The following is a 19,548-nucleotide window of genomic DNA, read 5'->3' as shown; positions in this document are numbered from 1 at the left end:
GTATACAATACATATACATTACGAGAATGGATTTATTTTTACTTGGATCTTACACCAAATTATCATGTACTCCTGTAGCGAGCTAAAATAAGGATCCCCATCCAGCCCCTTTACCCCATACCCTCCCCTCCTACTCGTTGAACGAGCTGAACATTAAATTATGTCCATGTTTGCAACCTATGTATATTGACAATAATTTTTCTCCTGTCATAATATCCACGTATATTCTACATCCATTATTGCGATATAGGTATGAACATTACTTTATCGTAGTAATTTTATTGTTTATCTTGTCTGTCCGAAGCTTATTTTCTCGCTAACTACTGGACCAGTATGGTTTTTAATAACATTAAAGATTCGTATAGGTTCAGGGCAGGTTTATCGCTATTTTAGGATGGCAAAGAGAAATTAACCCTAAATTATCTTATTTTATGAAATTAAAACATCCACTGCCTCTAAATTCTTCTAGGGACGTATCCCCTAGTTTACAATTTAAAAATCTTATAGTAATTGAAATAAAAATAACATCATTATCGACACTAATGACGTGTGATTGACATACATATTTTAGTTTTACAGTTACTACTCTCCGTAAAAATATAGATAAAGAATCTTCAAAAAGAATGTGTGCGATTTTCTATCGTCATTGTTTATGATAGATTATAATAATATTTTCAAACACGACATCCATAATCCGTTTAGACAAAACTATTTTTGGACTTTATTATGATCTCATGTTAAATAAATTGTAACTTATCATTCAAAAAGTAAAGGCAAAGCTTTAAAAAATCAGGCAACAACAGTGATTTAAAATTCAAAGAAATATAATAATGTCCTTTCATAAACTAAACAAGATGTCCATCTTTGTGTCTATCTGTCTGTTTATAGCAAAATAAACGTGGAAGCCGCTGAATCGATCTAGCTCTCCTTTACATTGAAGCTATCTATAAGTTTAGAATATTAAAGAAAGGTAAACTGTATATTTCGAATTTTTTATTTATATTGAATTATTCAATCATTGAATTACATTTTGAGACTTAATTAAAAAGAGATGCTATATATACAAAGCAAAAGGTTAGTATAGAAAAGCTTCACTACTCCAAAAAAAGAAACCTTTTGCAATAGAGGAAAATTATAAAATCTATAATTAAAACATTTCTTACCTTAATTTGCTAATCCAAGAATTAGTTTCCTCTCCTTTTTCATCGGTATGGTTTGGAAGCTCTGTTTTACCCATATACCATCTACATAGATAGATAGATTTTCATTTAGATAAAATACAATTGTAGAATTTAGAAAGATATATCCCCCCTTGAATCTTTATAGTTTGGTAACTCTGTTTTATCCATATACCATCTACATAGATAGATAGATTAATATAAAGGTTATTTTATAGGTAGAAAGATATATCCCCCCCTTGAATCTTTATGGTTTGGTAGCTCTGTTTTACCCATACCCATCTACATAGATAGATAGTTTTCATATAGGTTATTTTATTTGTGGAAAGATATATCCCCTCTTGAATCTTTATAGTTTGGTAGCTCTGTTTTACCCATACCCATTTACATAGATAGATAGATTTCATATAGGTTATTTTATAGGTAGAAAGATATATCCCCCTTGAATCTTTATAGTTTGGTAGCTATATTTTACCCATACCCATCTACATTGTTAGATAGGTTTTCATATAGATAATTTTATAGGTAGAAAAATATATCCCCCCTTGAATCTTTATAGTTTGGTAGCTATATTTTACCCATACCCATCTACATTGTTAGATAGATTTTCATATAGATAATTTTATAGGTAGAAAGATATATCCCCTCTTGAATCTTTATAGTTTGGTAGCTCTGTTCTACCCATATACCATCTACATAGATAGATAGATTTTCATATAGGTTATTTTATAGGTAGATAGATATAACCTTCTTTGTACAAATAGACAAATGAAAAAATCCTCTAAATTTTATTTTAAAAATCGGTGAATAATATACATAGTTATTTCCATTATTAACCCTTAACAGTCGGGCCCCTTGCCGCACCTTAATCAGTCGGGGGGGGGGGGGGGGGGCGTTCAACGCCCCCCCTCATTATCTCAGTTCCTATTAGAGCTAGAGGGCTAAATTTTTTTGTGCAAGTCCCCTGTGTTATGGTGAATTTCCGACTGTAAGTAAGTCAAGGTCAATTTCCGCTTCCTTCACCCTTTTATTTAACAACCTTTGTTTTTAGGTCCTTTTTTACTTAAAAATTTCAAACGGCTGTAATTTTTTTATTTTTAAAGCTAGAAGAAATTTTTTTTGCAGAAAATGTTTATTTTATTTAAATTTTATATTTGAAATATCAAAACATAAGTTTCAGCGGCCGCAGCTGTACTTGGCAGCCGCCGCAGTCGGCGGTCGGCGGGAAAACGGCGGCGGATCTTTATGAAATTTTAACACATTATGTAGACATGTAAGAAAAGCTTAAGTTTAAAATTTGAAGTCTCTAAGTCAAAAATTGCGGCCACAGGAGCATTTTAAAGATTTCTGGAGACCTGGAGGATCAGGACCTGCAGGATCATAACTGGAACCTTAAATTGACTTGAACACCTGTATTTAATATGAGGATGTACTACTAGAGGATATTTTAGTATTTTGGTAAGATAAAATGCTAAAATCAAAAACAAATTTTGGATCATGGAAAGAAAACAAAGTCATTCCTTAATTAGGACAGAAGTCACCTTCCTAGGAAGGACATAAGTAGCTTCCCTTATGTGAGAATTTGTTAGATGAAGGGCATAACTTGTCTCCCTTAACAAAGATTTTGCAAGATGAAGGACATAAGTAGCCTCCCTTCACCACACAAAACCTAGCTTTTTGGTCCTTCACATAGCAAAATCTTGCATAAAATAGTTTATCTGTCCTTCACATAGCAAATTCTTGCAAATCATAGCAAATTCTTGCAAAACTTAGCAAATTCTTGCAAAACATAGCATTTCTGTCCTTCACGTAGCAAATTCTTGCAAAACATAGCAAATTCTTGCAAAACATAGCTTTTCTTTCCTTCACATAGCTAATTCTTGCAAAAAATAGCAAAATCTTACAAAACATAGCAAATTCTTGCAAAACATAGCAAATTCTGGCAAAACATTGCAAATTCTTGGAAAACTTAGCTTTTCTGTCCTTCACATAGCTAATTCTTGCAAAACATAGCAAATTCTTGGAAAACTTAGCTTTTCAGTCCTTCACATAGCTAATTCTTGCAAAACATAGCAAATTCTTGGAAAACTTAGCTTTTCAGTCCTTCACATAGCTAATTCTTGCAAAACATAGCAAATTCTTGCAAAACATAGCAAATTCTTGGAAAACTTAGCTTTTCTGTCCTTCACATAGCTAATTCTTGCAAAACATAGCAAATTCTTACAAAACATAGCAAATTCTTGCAAAACATAGCAAATTCTGGCAAAACATAGCAAATTCTTGCAAAACATAGCAAATTCTTGCAAAACATAGCAAATTCTTGGAAAACTTAGCTTTTCTGTCCTTCACATAGCAAAATCTTACAAAACATAGCAAATTCTTGCAAAACATAGCAAATTCTGGCAAAACATTGCAAATTCTTGGAAAACTTAGCTTTTCTGTCCTTCACATAGCTAATTCTTGCAAAACATAGCAAATTCTTGGAAAACTTAGCTTTTTTGTCCTTCACATAGCTAATTCTTGCAAAACATAGCAAAATCTTGGAAAACTTAGCTTTTCTGTCCTTCACATAGCTAATTCTTGCAAAACATAGCAAATTCTTACAAAACATAGCAAATTCTTGCAAAACATAGCAAATTCTGGCAAAACATAGCAAATTCTTGCAAAACATAGCAAATTCTTGCAAAACATAGCAAATTCTTGGAAAACTTAGCTTTTCTGTCCTTCACATAGCTAATTCTTGCAAAACATAGCAAATTCTTGGAAAACTTAGCTTTTCTGTCCTTTACATAGCTAATTCTTGCTAAACATAGCAAATTCTTACAAAACATAGCAAATTCTTGCAAAACATAGCAAATTCTGGCAAAACATTGCAAATTCTTGGAAAACTTAGCTTTTCTGTCCTTCACATAGCTAATTCTTGCAAAACATAGCAAATTCTTACAAAACATAGCAAATTCTTGCAAAACATAGCAAATTCTTGGAAAACTTAGCTTTTCAGTCCTTCACATAGCTAATTCTTGCAAAACATAGCAAATTCTTACAAAACATAGCAAATTCTTGCAAAACATAGCAAATTCTGGCAAAACATTGCAAATTCTTGGAAAACTTAGCTTTTCTGTCCTTTACATAGCTAATTCTTGCAAAACATAGCAAAATCTTACAAAACATAGCAAATTCTTGCAAAACATAGCAAATTCTGGCAAAACATAGCAAATTCTTGGAAAACTTAGCATTTCTGTCCTTCACATAGCAAATTCTTGCAAAACATAGCAAATTCTTGCAAAACATAGCAAATTCTTGCAAAACATAGCAAATTCTTACAAAACATAGCAAATTCTGGCAAAACATTGCAAATTCTTGGAAAACTTAGCTTTTCTGTCCTTCACATAGCTAATTCTTGCAAAAAATAGCAAAATCTTACAAAACATAGCAAATTCTTGCAAAACATAGCAAATTCTGGCAAAACATAGCAAATTCTTGCAAAACATAGCAAATCCTTGGAAAACTTAGCATTTCTGTCCTTCACATAGCAAATTCTTGCATAAAATAGCATTTCTGTCCTTTCAATTTATGAGATCTTAAGCTACAGACAGAAAAACTTTGCTTTTTTGTTTTCAATAAACCAGGATATCATAACACTAATGGAGTAACAATGTTGTTTGCAAAGTACAGTTGAAGCTTTCTGACTGCCCTTGTACTATGTGTGTTAGTGTCTGTGTATGTTCTCACAGCTTTAGTGGCCAGGTGGAAATATTGAGAGCCAAAATTATCAACTTAAAATTTAGAAATGTAGATTCTCAACAAAAATGTAGTCTCTTGATTTTTTTACTAGGCTCATTACATATTTTTTTTTATTTTTTAGAATATATATTTTTTTTTGGCCACTTGTACATTATTAACTTTCTCCCCTTCCTTGACTGGCTATCTATCTATCAAACTTATTTCATAATCCTTTACAGTAGCCAACACATAAAATATTAGACCATAAGTATTTAATATGAATCTAATATTTCTACATATTTATTTTTGATTATTATATCAAACTATTTTTTTCATCATAAAATATACCTATACAATTATCAATGCTTATATAAAAGAAACAGGAGAAATTGCCCAAGAAAAAAAAAATTAACTAACCCTCTCAAAGATAAAAATTTGGACATTTGTATTTGATGAAAAGTACACACCTCTCTACATAGAGCATAGGCATATTAGTGTCATAGCTGTTAATCTCATCTAATGCAATTCTCCATTTATCTGGTACAAACTCTAAAGATGGTTGACAACTTCATTTTCAGCGGTTCAAATAAATCAGCTGATAAATTATGTAACGATTGCAAGGGCTTACTTTGAACTTTTAGGAAAGCGGATAGAAAGTTAGATTTTTTTCTCCCCATAAATATTTAGAATTGAATAAATAAGAGTTTTTTTTTATTTTTGTAATACAAAATAAAACTAATTTACCATTCCATGAAAAATCATCCCTGAAAAAAATACTTGGTTTAATTATTAGAGTTGTTGTTTAATCTTTTATCTTTATATAAACCCAGGGAGGGAGGGTACATTAGACTTTAAATAAGTAAAGTATTGAAAGGGGTATTTTAAATTAATTATACTGGGAATGTACACAAATTTACCGGCCATTATCCCTGGAGATCCCTGAAACTTCTGTTCAAAACGAAGCTTTTCTATAATTAGGTTGGTTCTTTCTATATGAAACAGTTACCTCTTTTCGTAAATTTAGACATGATATAATTGTCTTATCAATTTCAAACTTTGCATGATGATTCCTATAACAGACCCTACTGATTTTAGAGCTACGCTTTTATGGATGTTGTCATCCTTGTTTAATTTTGCTTATACTTATACATGTTTGTATATAAATAATTTAAAGAAGGTGTATCAACTATTTTTTTTATAGCTAGCCGGTTCTTTTAGTAAGTAGTAGATGTAAAATTTTTCATAGAATTCAGATATGCAATCGGTTTTTTTGTAGACCTCTTATTTTTTAAGTAATTTAAGTTTAAAAAAAAAAAAATTAAGTCGATTTTAAGGTACTAAAATGCAACAAAAAAAAGAAAGAAAATGGTCATTATGAACAAAAATAGTAAGATCTTTAATTTGACACCTTACTTTTTCAATTCTGTCAGGTAATTATTGAAAAAATCGATTTTTTTAAACCCACGAGAATAAAAACTTTGAACTTAATTTTATTATTTCACAAATAAAAAAATATGGGTTCATATATACCATTAGAATCAGAAAAATATTACGAATCCATTGTAAGCAAAATTGAAAAAAAAAGTTTACAATATAGTATATAAACTACAATAAAAGGAATTATATGAAAATATCATATTATGTTGTACAGGCAACGTCTTAATTCTTCAATTGAGTATAAAAATGGGAAGGGGGTAAAGAGGGGGTAAAGAGGGGGTAAAAAAGGGAAAACAATAGTGTTGTCTGAACAAAAAAAATAATTGGCCATTTCTGTAATTTTTTAATTTTTTAATTTTTTTCAATTTTGCTTACAATGGATTCGTAATATTTTTCTGATTCTAATGGTATATATGAACCCATGTTTTTTATGTCTGTTTGAGAAAATATTTAGGTCTAAAGTTTTTATTATACCGAGGTTAAAAAAATAGATTTTTTCAATAATTACTCAACAGAATTTTAAAAGTAAGGTGTCAAATTAAAGATCTTACTATTTTTGTTCTTACTGACCATTTTCTTCTTTTATTTTGTTGCGTTTTAGTACCTTAAAACCGACTTAATTATTTTTTTAAAAAACTTAAATTACTTAAAAAATAAGAGGTCTACAAAAAAACCGATTGCATATTTGAATTCTATGAAAAATTTTACATCTACTACTTACTAAAAGAACCGGCTAGCTATAAAAAAAAAAGTTGATACAACTTCTTTAGATTATTCCAGATAGAGAGTAGACATTGGTCTGTTTATTACACGTTAGTCCCAAAAGTTTTATAATAACGTTTTCTTATTCGTAAATTAACCAACTTTTGGAATGTTGATTTTTGAATTGGTTGGTTAGTTTAGTTATGTGTTTAAATGTTCAACCACTAATTTTGATCTCAGAAAGGATAATTTTGTGCATCATCATTGGGGATGTATATCAATTTTCGGCCATTTTCTTTCCCTTTAGATCCCTAATTAGATCATAAGATTATTCGGGAATAGTCCCTTTTGTGGCAACGCTTTAAGGGGCGATTCGTCGTATTTTTAAAATGGCGTTTTAGAGGTTATTTAGGTTAGGTTAAGTTATATTGGGTTAGGTGATTGCCCCACAGGATATTTTATCTCCAATAATTTTATGATTCATAGTTCAGGAATATACGACGCATCGTATTATATTTAGCTTTCCGCGGCCATAAAAATGTACATATTATGCTTTATATAATTTTTCAGTATTGCTGAGAACCGGTTCTAATCCACTGCATATTGCTAGCAGACAATATTTAAATAATATTAATTTATAATCGACGCAATGTAATAGTACATTATTAACAAGAGGAAAAGGGGGGAACGTTTAATTAAAACAGTGGAAAAAAAACATTGTAAAATAAAAAAAATCAAATCAAAATTCTATATTTTCAATAATAGAAAAATGAGAAATAGTCCCTTTTGTGGCAACACCCCTTAAGGGGCGATTCGTCTTATATATTTTAAATGGCTTTTGATGGGTTATTTTAGTTTAGGTTAGGTTATATTAGTTAGTGATTGCCTCACAGGGTGAAAAAAATAAAGAATCGCCCCTTAAGGAGCGTTGTCAGGAAAGGGACTATACCCGAAAAATTAATTAGAATTAAACTACTCCTTAAGATCTACCAATTGGAACTGTCACATGAAAAATAATTAATCTTCTTAAATATATTACATAAATTCTTTAATTCAATGCTAGGACAATGGATTTAAATTTATCTTCTCCAGTGTTCCAGTTACATGAAATTGTGGAATAAAGATTTAATTTTATTGGTTATTTTAAATAAACACTGAATAAGATAATATAAAAATGTACTCTTTAAACCTTATTTACTATTGTTAGGTTAGTTCTCATCTCCTGTTAGATAGAAGTTTAAACAGTACATTACTTTCTGCCTTCTATACTATTATGAAATTCCTAGGTGGCCAAAATAATATATTTTAAAAAATACAAAAAAAATATGTAATGAGCCTAGTAAAAAAATCAAGAGACTACATTTTTGTAGAGAATCTATATTTCTAAATTTCAAATTGATAATTTTGGCTCTCAATATTTCCACCTGGCCACTAAAGCTGTGAGAACATACACAGACACTAACACACATAGTACAAGGGCAGTCAGAAAGCTTCAACTGTACTTTGCAAACAACATTGTTACTCCATTAGTGTTATGATATCCTGGTTTATTGAAAACAAAAAAGCAAAGTTTTTCTGTCTGTAGCTTAAGATCTCATAAATTGAAAGGACAGAAATGCTATTTTATGCAAGAATTTGCTATGTGAAGGACAGAAATGCTAAGTTTTCCAAGGATTTGCTATGTTTTGCAAGAATTTGCTATGTTTTGCCAGAATTTGCTATGTTTTGCAAGAATTTGCTATGTTTTGCCAGAATTTGCTATGTTTTGTAAGAATTTGCTATGTTTTGTAAGATTTTGCTATGTTTTGCAAGAATTAGCTATGTGAAGGACAGAAAAGCTAAGTTTTCCAAGAATTTGCAATGTTTTGCCAGAATTTGCTATGTTTTGCAAGAATTTGCTATGTTTTGTAAGAATTTGCTATGTTTAGCAAGAATTAGCTATGTAAAGGACAGAAAAGCTAAGTTTTCCAAGAATTTGCTATGTTTTGCAAGAATTAGCTATGTGAAGGACAGAAAAGCTAAGTTTTCCAAGAGTTTGCTATGTTTTGCAAGAATTTGCTATGTTTTGCAAGAATTTGCTATGTTTTGCCAGAATTTGCTATGTTTTGCAAGAATTTGCTATGTTTTGTAAGAATTTGCTATGTTTTGCAAGAATTAGCTATGTGAAGGACAGAAAAGCTAAGTTTTCCAAGAATTTGCTATGTTTTGCAAGAATTAGCTATGTGAAGGACAAAAAAGCTATGTTTGGTAAGATTTTGCTATGTTTTGCAAGAATTAGCTATGTGAAGGACAGAAAAGCTAAGTTTTCCAAGAATTTGCTATGTTTTGCAAGAATTTGCTATGTTTTGCCAGAATTTGCTATGTTTTGCAAGAAATTGCTATGTTTTGCCAGAATTTGCTATGTAAAGGACAGAAAAGCTATGTTTAGTAAGGTTTTGCTATGTGAAGGACAGAAAAGCTAAGTTTTGCAACATGAAGGACATAAGCAGCCTTCCTAATGTAAGAATTTGTCAGACAAAGGACATAAGTCACCTCCCTTAAGTTAGATTTTGTTAGATGAAGGACATAAGTAGCCTTCCTTAGACCAATTTCCAGTGACTTCTGTCCTAATTAGGAATGACTTTGTTTTCTTTCCATGATCCCAAATTTTTGTTCTTTACCTGGATGACCCTGCCAGGTTTGCTGGCATCCTGTGCCCGCCAGGATGGAGATATTCAAAAAATTCTAACTCTCAGTTATGTGTCATACCCATACTTAAAAAGTCAAGCAGTTTGGGCTCTTTATCTTTCACACACAGAAAATGAGATAGAAAAAACCGGATGGGGGGGCGTTCAACGCCCCCCCCCCCCCCGACCGTTAAGGGTTAAAGATAATTTTCCAACTGAAGAATACTTTAATAGATAGACAAATAGATAGATAGACCATGTGGTATATTAATATTGAATGGATGGATTGATTAAAAAGTTTTGTCATATGCATATTATAACATCACATCAAACTAAACTTCCTCAAAAAAGTGTTCTTGCAAAATTGCCAATTTTTCAAATTATGTAAATTTGGGTTTAATGCATATAATTTTATTTTTCCAGTTTCTAAGTGTGGGTTAGCTTAAGGCAGAGAGAGAGGGGACAATGGGCTGTTTATTACACTAGTCCCCTAAGTTTTAAATTAACGTTTTCTTATTCGTTGACCTAATACCTTTAGGGACTTTTGCCTTTTCCCTCTTGATCACTATAATTAAGGTATATGCATAAATCCATCAGATCGTGATTGTTAGATTGACTTCGTTTTAAATAAATGCATCATCTAGGTCTTTGGATAGTTTTAAACTATTTTACAATAGATTTTAAGGAAATCAATTTACTTTTCTTGTGTGAGATTAGATAAACACTTTTCCGTAAAGAAAAGTGAAAACTTAATCCTAAATGCATAGAAAGCAGTTGCAGAGATAGAAAATCAAAAAGACAATTGGAAATACAGAATTTTAAAAAGCTCTTTGATTGGTGTAATGTTGGAAATTACTAGAATGAGGAAACAGTTTATAGTGCCTAATAAAAAATTACGTCATATAATGCAAATGACTAATGATGGGCCAGTATAAATTGTCATTGACTAATGGTAAAATCTATAATGGCCTATCATTGGTCATTTGTATTGTATGACGTAATTTTTTATTAGGCACTATAAGCTGTTTTATAATGAGTTAAAAAATGAATGAATTAGACAAAGTAAATTTGTTTGAAATATCACAATACAAATATTTGGCAGTAATATGGAAATATTAAAACGCATTTAAATACAACTTCTTAAAAGACTTTAGGAAAAATATTCCCCGTCCGTGAAATATAAGAAATTCACAGAGATTACATGATAACATATTTTTTTCAAAAGAATAAATTTCTTCCACCTTTTTTTCTTAAAAAATCTTTAGGATTCTTTTTTTTTCATTTGATAGTTCCTTTTTTGCACTTTTTTCAAGGAATTTTAAATTGCATTTTGGTTTTGAAACAAATTATCCTTAAATAAAAGAAATATGATGTCTGTATGTTTTATCTGTAATAAAAGATCTCAACAACAGCTTTATTTTTAGATTCCCCTTCGCAGGGGATCTTTCTTTTTTATTATTTGGAAAGGGTAGGTCAACCCTTCAAAGCCTCTTAAAAATTTTAAACTTTGCATTTATTCACTTTTTCATTAGAACAGAAAATAATTCTTGGAACCCGCCCTCCACCTTAAGGCAGAATCCTTAGAGGTTCTGAACGAAAATTTTGGAAAATAAATTTTTTGATGTTTTCCTTAAATACAATATTAAATTTTTTGTTGGCGTGAGCCATTTAATTAAAAGAAATTTCATGGAAATATGATAACACATGGTTTATAACCGGCTTGACTCCCGTGGAAAATAATTAGTTTTACCTGAAAGTTGTAGGCCCTGATGAATTGTATGCATGGCAGGTCAAGATGTATTCTTCCCCTACAGTTTTATATTACATTTTAAATTATTAATAATTTTTATCTATTTATTTATAGTTATTAGGGAAGGGACAATGGACAATTAATCATACTAGTAACCAGAGTTTTATAAACACACTGGTTTCTTAATTTTAATTGATTAGTTCAATCTAGCAGCATAGGCGCCCAAGGGGGGGGGGTAATGGGGCGATTACCCCCCCCACCCCCATTTAAAATTTACCCCTACCCTGGGGGTGCCGTAGGCACCCCCAACCATTTAGGAGGGGGTATTTACCCCCCCCAAACAATTTTGGGGGGGTAAATACCCCCCCGAAAATAGAAAATCTCTAACAAAAAAAATTTTTGCGCGCTTCGCGCGCATTTTTAATACTAAATTTTTGATCAAATTTAAATTACCCCCCCCAAAAATTTTACCCCGGGGGTAAATTTTGGGGGGGGTAAACAAATTTTACCCCTGCCAACAGATTTCAGGGGGGGTAATTACCCCCCCAAGCAAATTTTACCCCTGGGGTAAAAATTTTGGGGGGGGTAAAAAAAATTTGCGGCGCGCTTCGCGCGCCATTATACCCCACCCAAAGCCAAATTACCCCCCCCTTAAAAATTTTTTACCCCCCCCAAAATAAAAAGCTTGGACGCCCCTGTCTAGCAGTGTCCTAACTTTTCAACAACAAATTTTAACATTTAGAAAGAGTATTTTTGTTTCTCATCATTAATATGTTAGATTAATTTATCTTCAATTGTCTTATCTCTAAGGGTCCTAAATTTACACTATGCTTTCTGTCGATATATATAACTATCTATCTATCCTCAATTATATTTGCTTAAGTAGTTATATATATTTTTGTGCTTGTCTTCCAATCAATGATCCCAGTAAGGTCAGGTTTAAGGCTATACTTCTTGTAATCAAGTTCTTTTCATCATATAAAATTATAAATAAGGTGCTGGGTAATATCATATTATCAAAAATAGAAGATTTTGTTTCTGGATGAATTTTTCTAATATAAAAATTGTCATCTTCTTATACACATATTAGTTGCTGCACAAAATGTCATCCGAAGTTTTTACACAAGAAAGACAATTTTTATTCATAAAAAAGAAAAATTTCATTGTTTAGAAACTTTTTAACCAACTGTATTATTGGCATTTATATCATTCTCCACTTAAAACATAACTAAAACCTGCGCGCATAGCATCCATAGGAGGGGAAAGGTAGTAAATTGCCTAAAGCTAGCACGGCACCATTTTAAAGTGTTTCTAGATGGAAAACTCAATTAGTTTTGTCGTTAGCTAGATCTTAAAGATCTACTTGACATATTAGTAGTTTGCTATTTTGATTGACAATCTCAACTCAATCATCTTTTTCTTACAGTGCCTTATTTGCAATGTTGCTAAAACGTTGACATTGATGTAAGTTTGCCAACCTTTCAACCATCTTGCAATAAGCACAGTGGTTTCAAACTTGTTAAAATTTTAAATTTGGATTTTCAGGGGAGGAGGTTTTGTGGGTTGTAAAATATACAATTTCTAAAGTTTTAAAATACGTTGTCACATTAAAACTTGATGTACTTTATATTTAATCTTGATTGGGTTATTAAACTATCAGTGTCCAAACATTTCAACCAATTTTTTATACTGATAGAAAAATTTAAGGTGTAATTATGGACAATATCACACTAACCCCGTTTTTGTGTACCTTTTAGAAAGATTGCAATAAAAAAGGTCGGTCATGGAAAGAAAACGAAGTAGCGGTTTTGTTCTATTTTCACGGTAGCTTTTCTCCTATTTCTAGTCCCAGCGGTGGGGTTTAACCCTGCGAGGTAATCATTAACATTTACCTTACCCAACTTAACCTAAAATAACCTATCAAAAGCTACTGTAAAAATACGACGAAACCCGCTACTTCGTGTTCTTTCAAGGATTCAAAATGTCTTTAGTAAAAAAACCAAGTCTATGCCATTGTGAATTTAGTGTACTTTAAAATATGTGTATTAGGTAATATATGTTTTAATAACGAGAAGCAAAGCTTTTCCACATTTATAACTTGACTAATTGCTCTGATAATCACAAAAAATGGTTTATTTTTACATAAGGATTCATGTAACAACAAGGTATAATATAGAAACCGATTTTTTTAATGCAAATACTTTTACTATAGAATTTTTTCATGATTTGATATAGGATAGATATTTGTATTATTTTCAAATTTGAGCTTCGCTTTTGTGGATGTTGTTATCCTTCTAAATATTTTATGATTTAATATAGTTTTCAATATATTGAAGGATGCAAAAAATGAAATATGAAGTTTATTATGTACTATTTAATACTTAGATTAACCCATTTTTCTTAGCATGGCTCTGTTATAAAATTTATTACTTTTAATAATATTTACTTTTACTGATTTTCTATTTAATGGTTTAGTGAGTGTGTCTCTAGAAAATCTCTATTGGCCCAGTAACTATATTTCAGACAAGGAAAGGAAGGGTTAGATCTAAGTTCAATTTTCATAAAATAGAAACGATATGAGAGTGCTTTCTTATGAATAATTTTATACTATTTTGTCGCATAATATGTGACATAAGAGTTTATGAAACAATCATAAAATAAAATAAAGAAATACAAATTCTTTAAGATACTGAGAATATCTTAACGGTTATTAATGGTCTATCCTAAATTGATGGGATTTTTGAAAAAAAATTCTTGGTACTAACTAAAATTTACCAACGCTTGACGCTTTGACGCTTGCGTTTGTTCATTTTGTAGGGAATAGACTTTAGAGGGTGTAACCGCACCTCTCGCTCTCAATAGACTAACAACCCTCTTGTTATCTATGTTACAACCCCCTCGATTTTGGCCTAATATGGGTTTCAAAAATTGTAAGGGGGTTGTCAAAAGCACTGTCACGCACCCCCTTGAAAAAAACTCTGAGCACGCAATTTTTTTGTGTATGTACTTTTATTTAAGTATTCCTTACATCTTTTTTTTTCTATCTGATTTGAATCTACCCATGAATATTAAATGTTAAAGATAGATACTCTGTCTATTGTCTACATACAAATTTCAAAGTCTCAATTTGAACATTTGTTTCAATATATAATGTACATAAATATTCTAGTTTTCAAAGGCAAAGTAACCTCATCCCTATTTTATGTATACTATACACTAGCAGCTTCGCCCCTAGCCTAGCCCGAGATCTTAAGGGACAGACGGACAGATGTTCTACTTTGTATTATAGATTAACATTTTGCCTTTTGTAGCCGGCTTAGAATTGTTGAAAAGGAGGTTTAATAAGAAATCTATTTTATAAATGAATTAACGTCAGTTAGACTTAAGTAAAACATTTGACATAACTAAATCATTTTCTAATTACCCGTCTGTCTGTATGTCGCTTGGATGGATAGCTGCTATAAAAGATAACAGTCTTATTTAGTATGTGATTTTCATAGCTACTATTAAATATAGATGCCTCAAATTTCCTGTTAAAATTATTACTGCGAGCATCTTCTATATGGCTTACTTTATCCGTTTAAATGTTGTCTTACTACTTATGTATTATGTCTTCCATTTTTTATTTTAAATTTGGGAGAAGCTTTATAGTTTAAATAAAGACAATCTAGAATCTTGGGTTTGCCCTAGAACTAAGAAAGAAAAAAAGTTTTTTCTCTCTCTTCACATAAAAAATGAAACTTTGTATGTTCTCACATTTTAACTAAAATATGCCATACACGCTGCAAAAAGAGATAAACATGTTCATTAATAGCGCAGCAACATTAAACTAAAAAATTAAAGTGAATATTGACAGAAAAACTGCTTCTATATACATATTTTTCAAAATAGCTAAGCTTCTTAAAAACATATTTTCAAATAGTATTAAAAAATTCCTCCCAAAATATAACAGTCACATAGCGGGAAATAAGGGGACAATTTACTGTTCGTTACAGTAGTCCCCAAAGTTTTCTTGTTCGTCGGCTCAACAACTTTTAGGACTTCTACTAAATTTTGATTGGTTGATTCATATTGTATTGTGTCCAAACCCTAATTGTAATCTGCAGAAGTGGTGATTTTGTGTATCATCATTGAGGATGAAGGTCCATTTATCGGTCATTGTCTTATCACTTTATATCCCTGGTCACAAAGGCAGAATTTTACCCATAAAACTTAGTAGTCAATTGTCCTATCACTGTTCTAAATCATAATTACTAAAGCATCCTTTAATAAAAAAATGTTTGTTTATGTAAACACACCTGAACTTTTTATATAATTATTTCAAGTTGAAATGTTAATTTTCCTGATACAAAACTTTTCTGCCCCACCATCTGTCTAATCTATCTATACATCTATCTATTCAACTATCTATCTATCTATATGTATGTCTGTCTAACTATCTATCTATTTATCTATCTATTCATATTTAAAAAAATAAAATTTCCTGATACAAAACTTTTCCATCTTGTCTAATCTATCTAAATACCCATCTATCTATCCATATAACTATCTATATATCAGTCTATCTATCTAATCTAACTATATAGTTATCTATATCTATCTATTTATATCTTAAAATGTAAAATTTCCTGAAACAAATCTTTTTTGTCCGACTATTTTCACCATCTCCGGAGGATCTGAAACAAAAGAATGGTTATCTTTTGACATGTTTCCGAGGATAAAAAAAACGAAAATCTAAAAGGTTAATGCCAGTTTTTATTTAGATTTTATTGTTCGTTGAAAATTTCTATAATTCGATGCGACACATGATTTTTCGGTATGGCTAAATACTGATTCAAAAAAGCGGATATTTCGATATGATCTTTATTCCCGAGAGGGGAAAAAATTTGCCGATAACCAGCCTAGTCTTCAATTATAAAAATTTTATTATCTGCAACCAACCCGGGTCTTAAGTAAAGCTTTCTAAAATGCTGGATTCAAGGATCTTGGACAAAGTAGCTTCGGACAAAGTAGCTTTAGGACATTTACTTAAGAAAAGTAGCTTCCTAAGAAAAATAGTCTCCAATAGTAATAAAGGTCATGGCCGCCGCGCTCGGCCCCCTGGCCTGCCTAGCCGCGGGCGTTCGGCCCCCTTGCCTATAACCCAACTGTTAATACATAGGTGGTTTAGAATTTCGTGGATTTTGCAAAAAGTGGTTGATAGATTATTACAATTTTTAATAGTGATTTACAAGTTTTAAGCTACTTTGTTTGAAGCTACTTTGTCCGAAGCTACTTTGTCCAAGAACCGGATTCAATGAGGTCAGTGTTTACGGAGATCTCAACGGACAACCAGATAAAATTATACTTCTTTATATTAGGATTTAAGATTTTTAAAAGCGAAGCTTTTCTATAATTAGGGTCGGTCCGTCCGTCAGTTCGTCCGTCTATAACGGATAGCTTTTTTCGTTAATTTAGGCATGTTGGAATTGTCCTATCGATTTTAAATTTTGCATGGTGATTCCTTTAATAGTTAGGTACGATTTAGAAAGCGTAGCAACTCTAAAATCATCATCAAAATGTCCGTACGTCCATCTTAAACATGTTGATTTTTGGTATATTGATTCCTGGGAATGTAAAGAGCGAAGCAACTCTATAAACAAGTCCTAAAAATGTAAGTATGTCCATAAACATTATCCTGAATCAATCAGTTTTTCAAATTTTGCTTTGACTCTTATACATTTATATTATGATTATTTGGTTCTGACACAAGTGTTAATGTCTGTTTGTCCTACCGTTTCAGTGCTTCGCTTTTATGGATGTTGTCATCCTTGTTAATTAATAAAAATACTTTCCTAATTGAAGACAATAATTGAAATAAAAAGAGAAACAAAAACCTTATTCTAAGATGAATCAAGTGGTCAAAGGGCTTTTAATGAAAGCTATTTCTTGCGATATCACCAAACTTTTTTCTTCATTTTGCTTTTTACTAGCCCAAATTTTCTTTATATATGTCCATGTAGTCCAACAAAATTAAATAAAAAAAAATGGAAAGCGCGATAAATATTAAGAAAGAAAAACAAATATATCCAAAAGTAGCAACAACAATATAACAACACCATATGTTGGTGAAAATTACATGGGTCAAAAGATTTTAATAACTGGAGCCTAAAACGAACAATTCAAGACCAAAATTTTAAATTTTTAGATTACTAAATTTAAAGCTTTTTTTCTGAAACCCTAGCAAATTAGAGACTTCATTACTATAATTATTTAAACATGTCGACGTTGAATAGACGGCAGTGAATAATAGAGTAGCTTCGCTACTAAAAATTTAGTGCTTAAAAAAGGAAACATAAAGTAAAAGGGAAATGAAGCCTTTAAAATGCCTATAAAAATGACGTCATACTGGCCTACCATTTGTCAATTTAAATGTATACTTTCCTGTCATTGGTAATTTAGTCTTTGTATTGGCCTATAATTGATCATTTATATTGAATGACGTCATTTTTTTATGGGCAATATAAAGAGCTTCAAGGTAACCATTAGGAAATATTTATGTGTTATTTGTTTAAATGTGCAGACACCCTTCTAAATAAAGATAGATGATACTGGCGCAAGGCAAAACAAACTTTTTTGCTGATAACATAGAAAAACTTACATAAAACTGAATTAACACATATTACACAAGAAAAAGATTTTCAGTTGTTTATTTTGTTGTATATTGGGTGGATAGATCAGAGAGAGCAGGAACAATGGGCTGTTTATTACACTAGTCCCCAAAGTTATATAATAACGTTTTCATCTTTGTTGGCTTAGCAACTTTGGGGACTTCAATGAATTTTGATTGGTTGTTTCATTAAGTTGAGTGTTCACACGTTTCAACTACTAATTTTAATTTACAGAATGGGTAATTTTGTGTATCATCATTAGGAATGTTCATCAATTTATCGGCCATAGCCTTATCCCTTTGGATCCCTGTGGAAAGATAGATAACAAATTTTTTTTGAAAATTATTAAATTTAATTCATTTTAAACATATGAAATAAATTATCTAAAATAACATTTTGATCTTGCCTAGATAAAATCAATAAAGGAAAAGAGAGAAATTTGGCCTTTAAAAGTTGAATAAAAATTCAATTTTGTCCCTATACAGCCACTTTAACTTTTTATTATATTTAAAAAGTATTTCTTTCACTCGTCTCCTTCGTTTCCTAGTGTACATTCATTTCTGCACATGTAAATTATGAAAAACAAAATTTCCCCCGTCTGTCATAGGAGGGAAATTTGGGAACTGTTGATTTGTACAACCCAATCAAGAATTAATAAAAGTAGCTTGAGCTTTAAAGTCAACAAATGAGAGAAAAGTTATTAGAAACAGCTTTCCGCGGATATAAAAAAATACAACAAAAAATAAAACTAGTTTTGTTAGCCCCGAGATGCTGAAAGCACGGATATAAATTATATATTAATATCATACGATACATGATTTTTCTGTATGGCCGGTTAGCGTATATTAATCGATTTCGAAGCCATACTGGATAGAATTTTTAAAACTTTGGTGTTATCATTTTCCCATGTCAATTACCTTCCTTGAATATGTAGCATTTTGCGGATGTGATACAGTGGAACACAGTAATAGTGTCTGACTGATTATGACGTAAGAAAAAAAATTAGCCAATGAGAGGCCGTTATTGACCAATGGTAAAATTTATAGTGGCCTCTCATTGGCTAATTTCTTTTGTTACGTCATAATCAGTCAGACACTATTACTGTGTTCGATACAGTGCGGATTAAAGGTTTACCACTTTTCATATTTACTTCAAAAAAACTTCAATATATACTACCAATCCTTATAATAAAGTAACAGGATGTGTGTTTTAATCTGTCTGTTTCTCTGTCTGTTTGTTTGTACCGAAGGATCTCCCTAACCGCTGAACCGACCGGGTTCTCCTTAACAGGATAGCTTCTCATAGGTCCCGGGAAGGTTTATAACTATTTTTTGGGAGGGTACCACCACCCTCCCAAGAGAAATCGCCCCTAGAAAAAAATTTCGTCCCTCCCTCATTTTTTTTTCTATTTGATTTTCTTGTTAAAATTAAAAAATTTTTAA

General features: G+C 31.2%; 2 protein-coding genes across 2 annotated transcripts in view; both read right to left on the bottom strand.

The window, feature by feature from the left end:
- The window catches only part of LOC145332904 (uncharacterized), a 122,227-nt gene extending 110,717 nt beyond the window's left edge, over positions 1-11,510 (bottom strand). The window contains exons 1-2 of the mRNA XM_080178008.1: positions 11,457-11,510; positions 1,164-1,244 (exon numbers count right to left, since the gene is read on the bottom strand). Of these exons, the coding sequence (XP_080034134.1) occupies positions 1,164-1,237 (74 nt within the window). The 5' untranslated portion in view covers positions 1,238-1,244; positions 11,457-11,510. The remainder of the gene's footprint in view (positions 1-1,163; positions 1,245-11,456) is intronic.
- A 4,557-nt stretch (positions 11,511-16,067) lies between these two features.
- Positions 16,068-19,548, bottom strand: part of LOC145331254 (nectin-2-like) — a 38,658-nt gene continuing 35,177 nt past the window's right edge. Inside the window, exon 13 of the mRNA XM_080175870.1 lies at positions 16,068-16,132. Within this exon, the coding sequence (XP_080031996.1) occupies positions 16,068-16,132 (65 nt within the window). The remainder of the gene's footprint in view (positions 16,133-19,548) is intronic.

This window comes from Acartia tonsa, chromosome 11 (assembly GCF_053477335.1).
Source record: "Acartia tonsa isolate MP-2025a chromosome 11, ASM5347733v1, whole genome shotgun sequence".
NCBI lineage: Eukaryota > Metazoa > Arthropoda > Copepoda > Calanoida > Acartiidae > Acartia > Acartia tonsa.
This window is presented reverse-complemented; position numbering and strand designations above follow the sequence as displayed.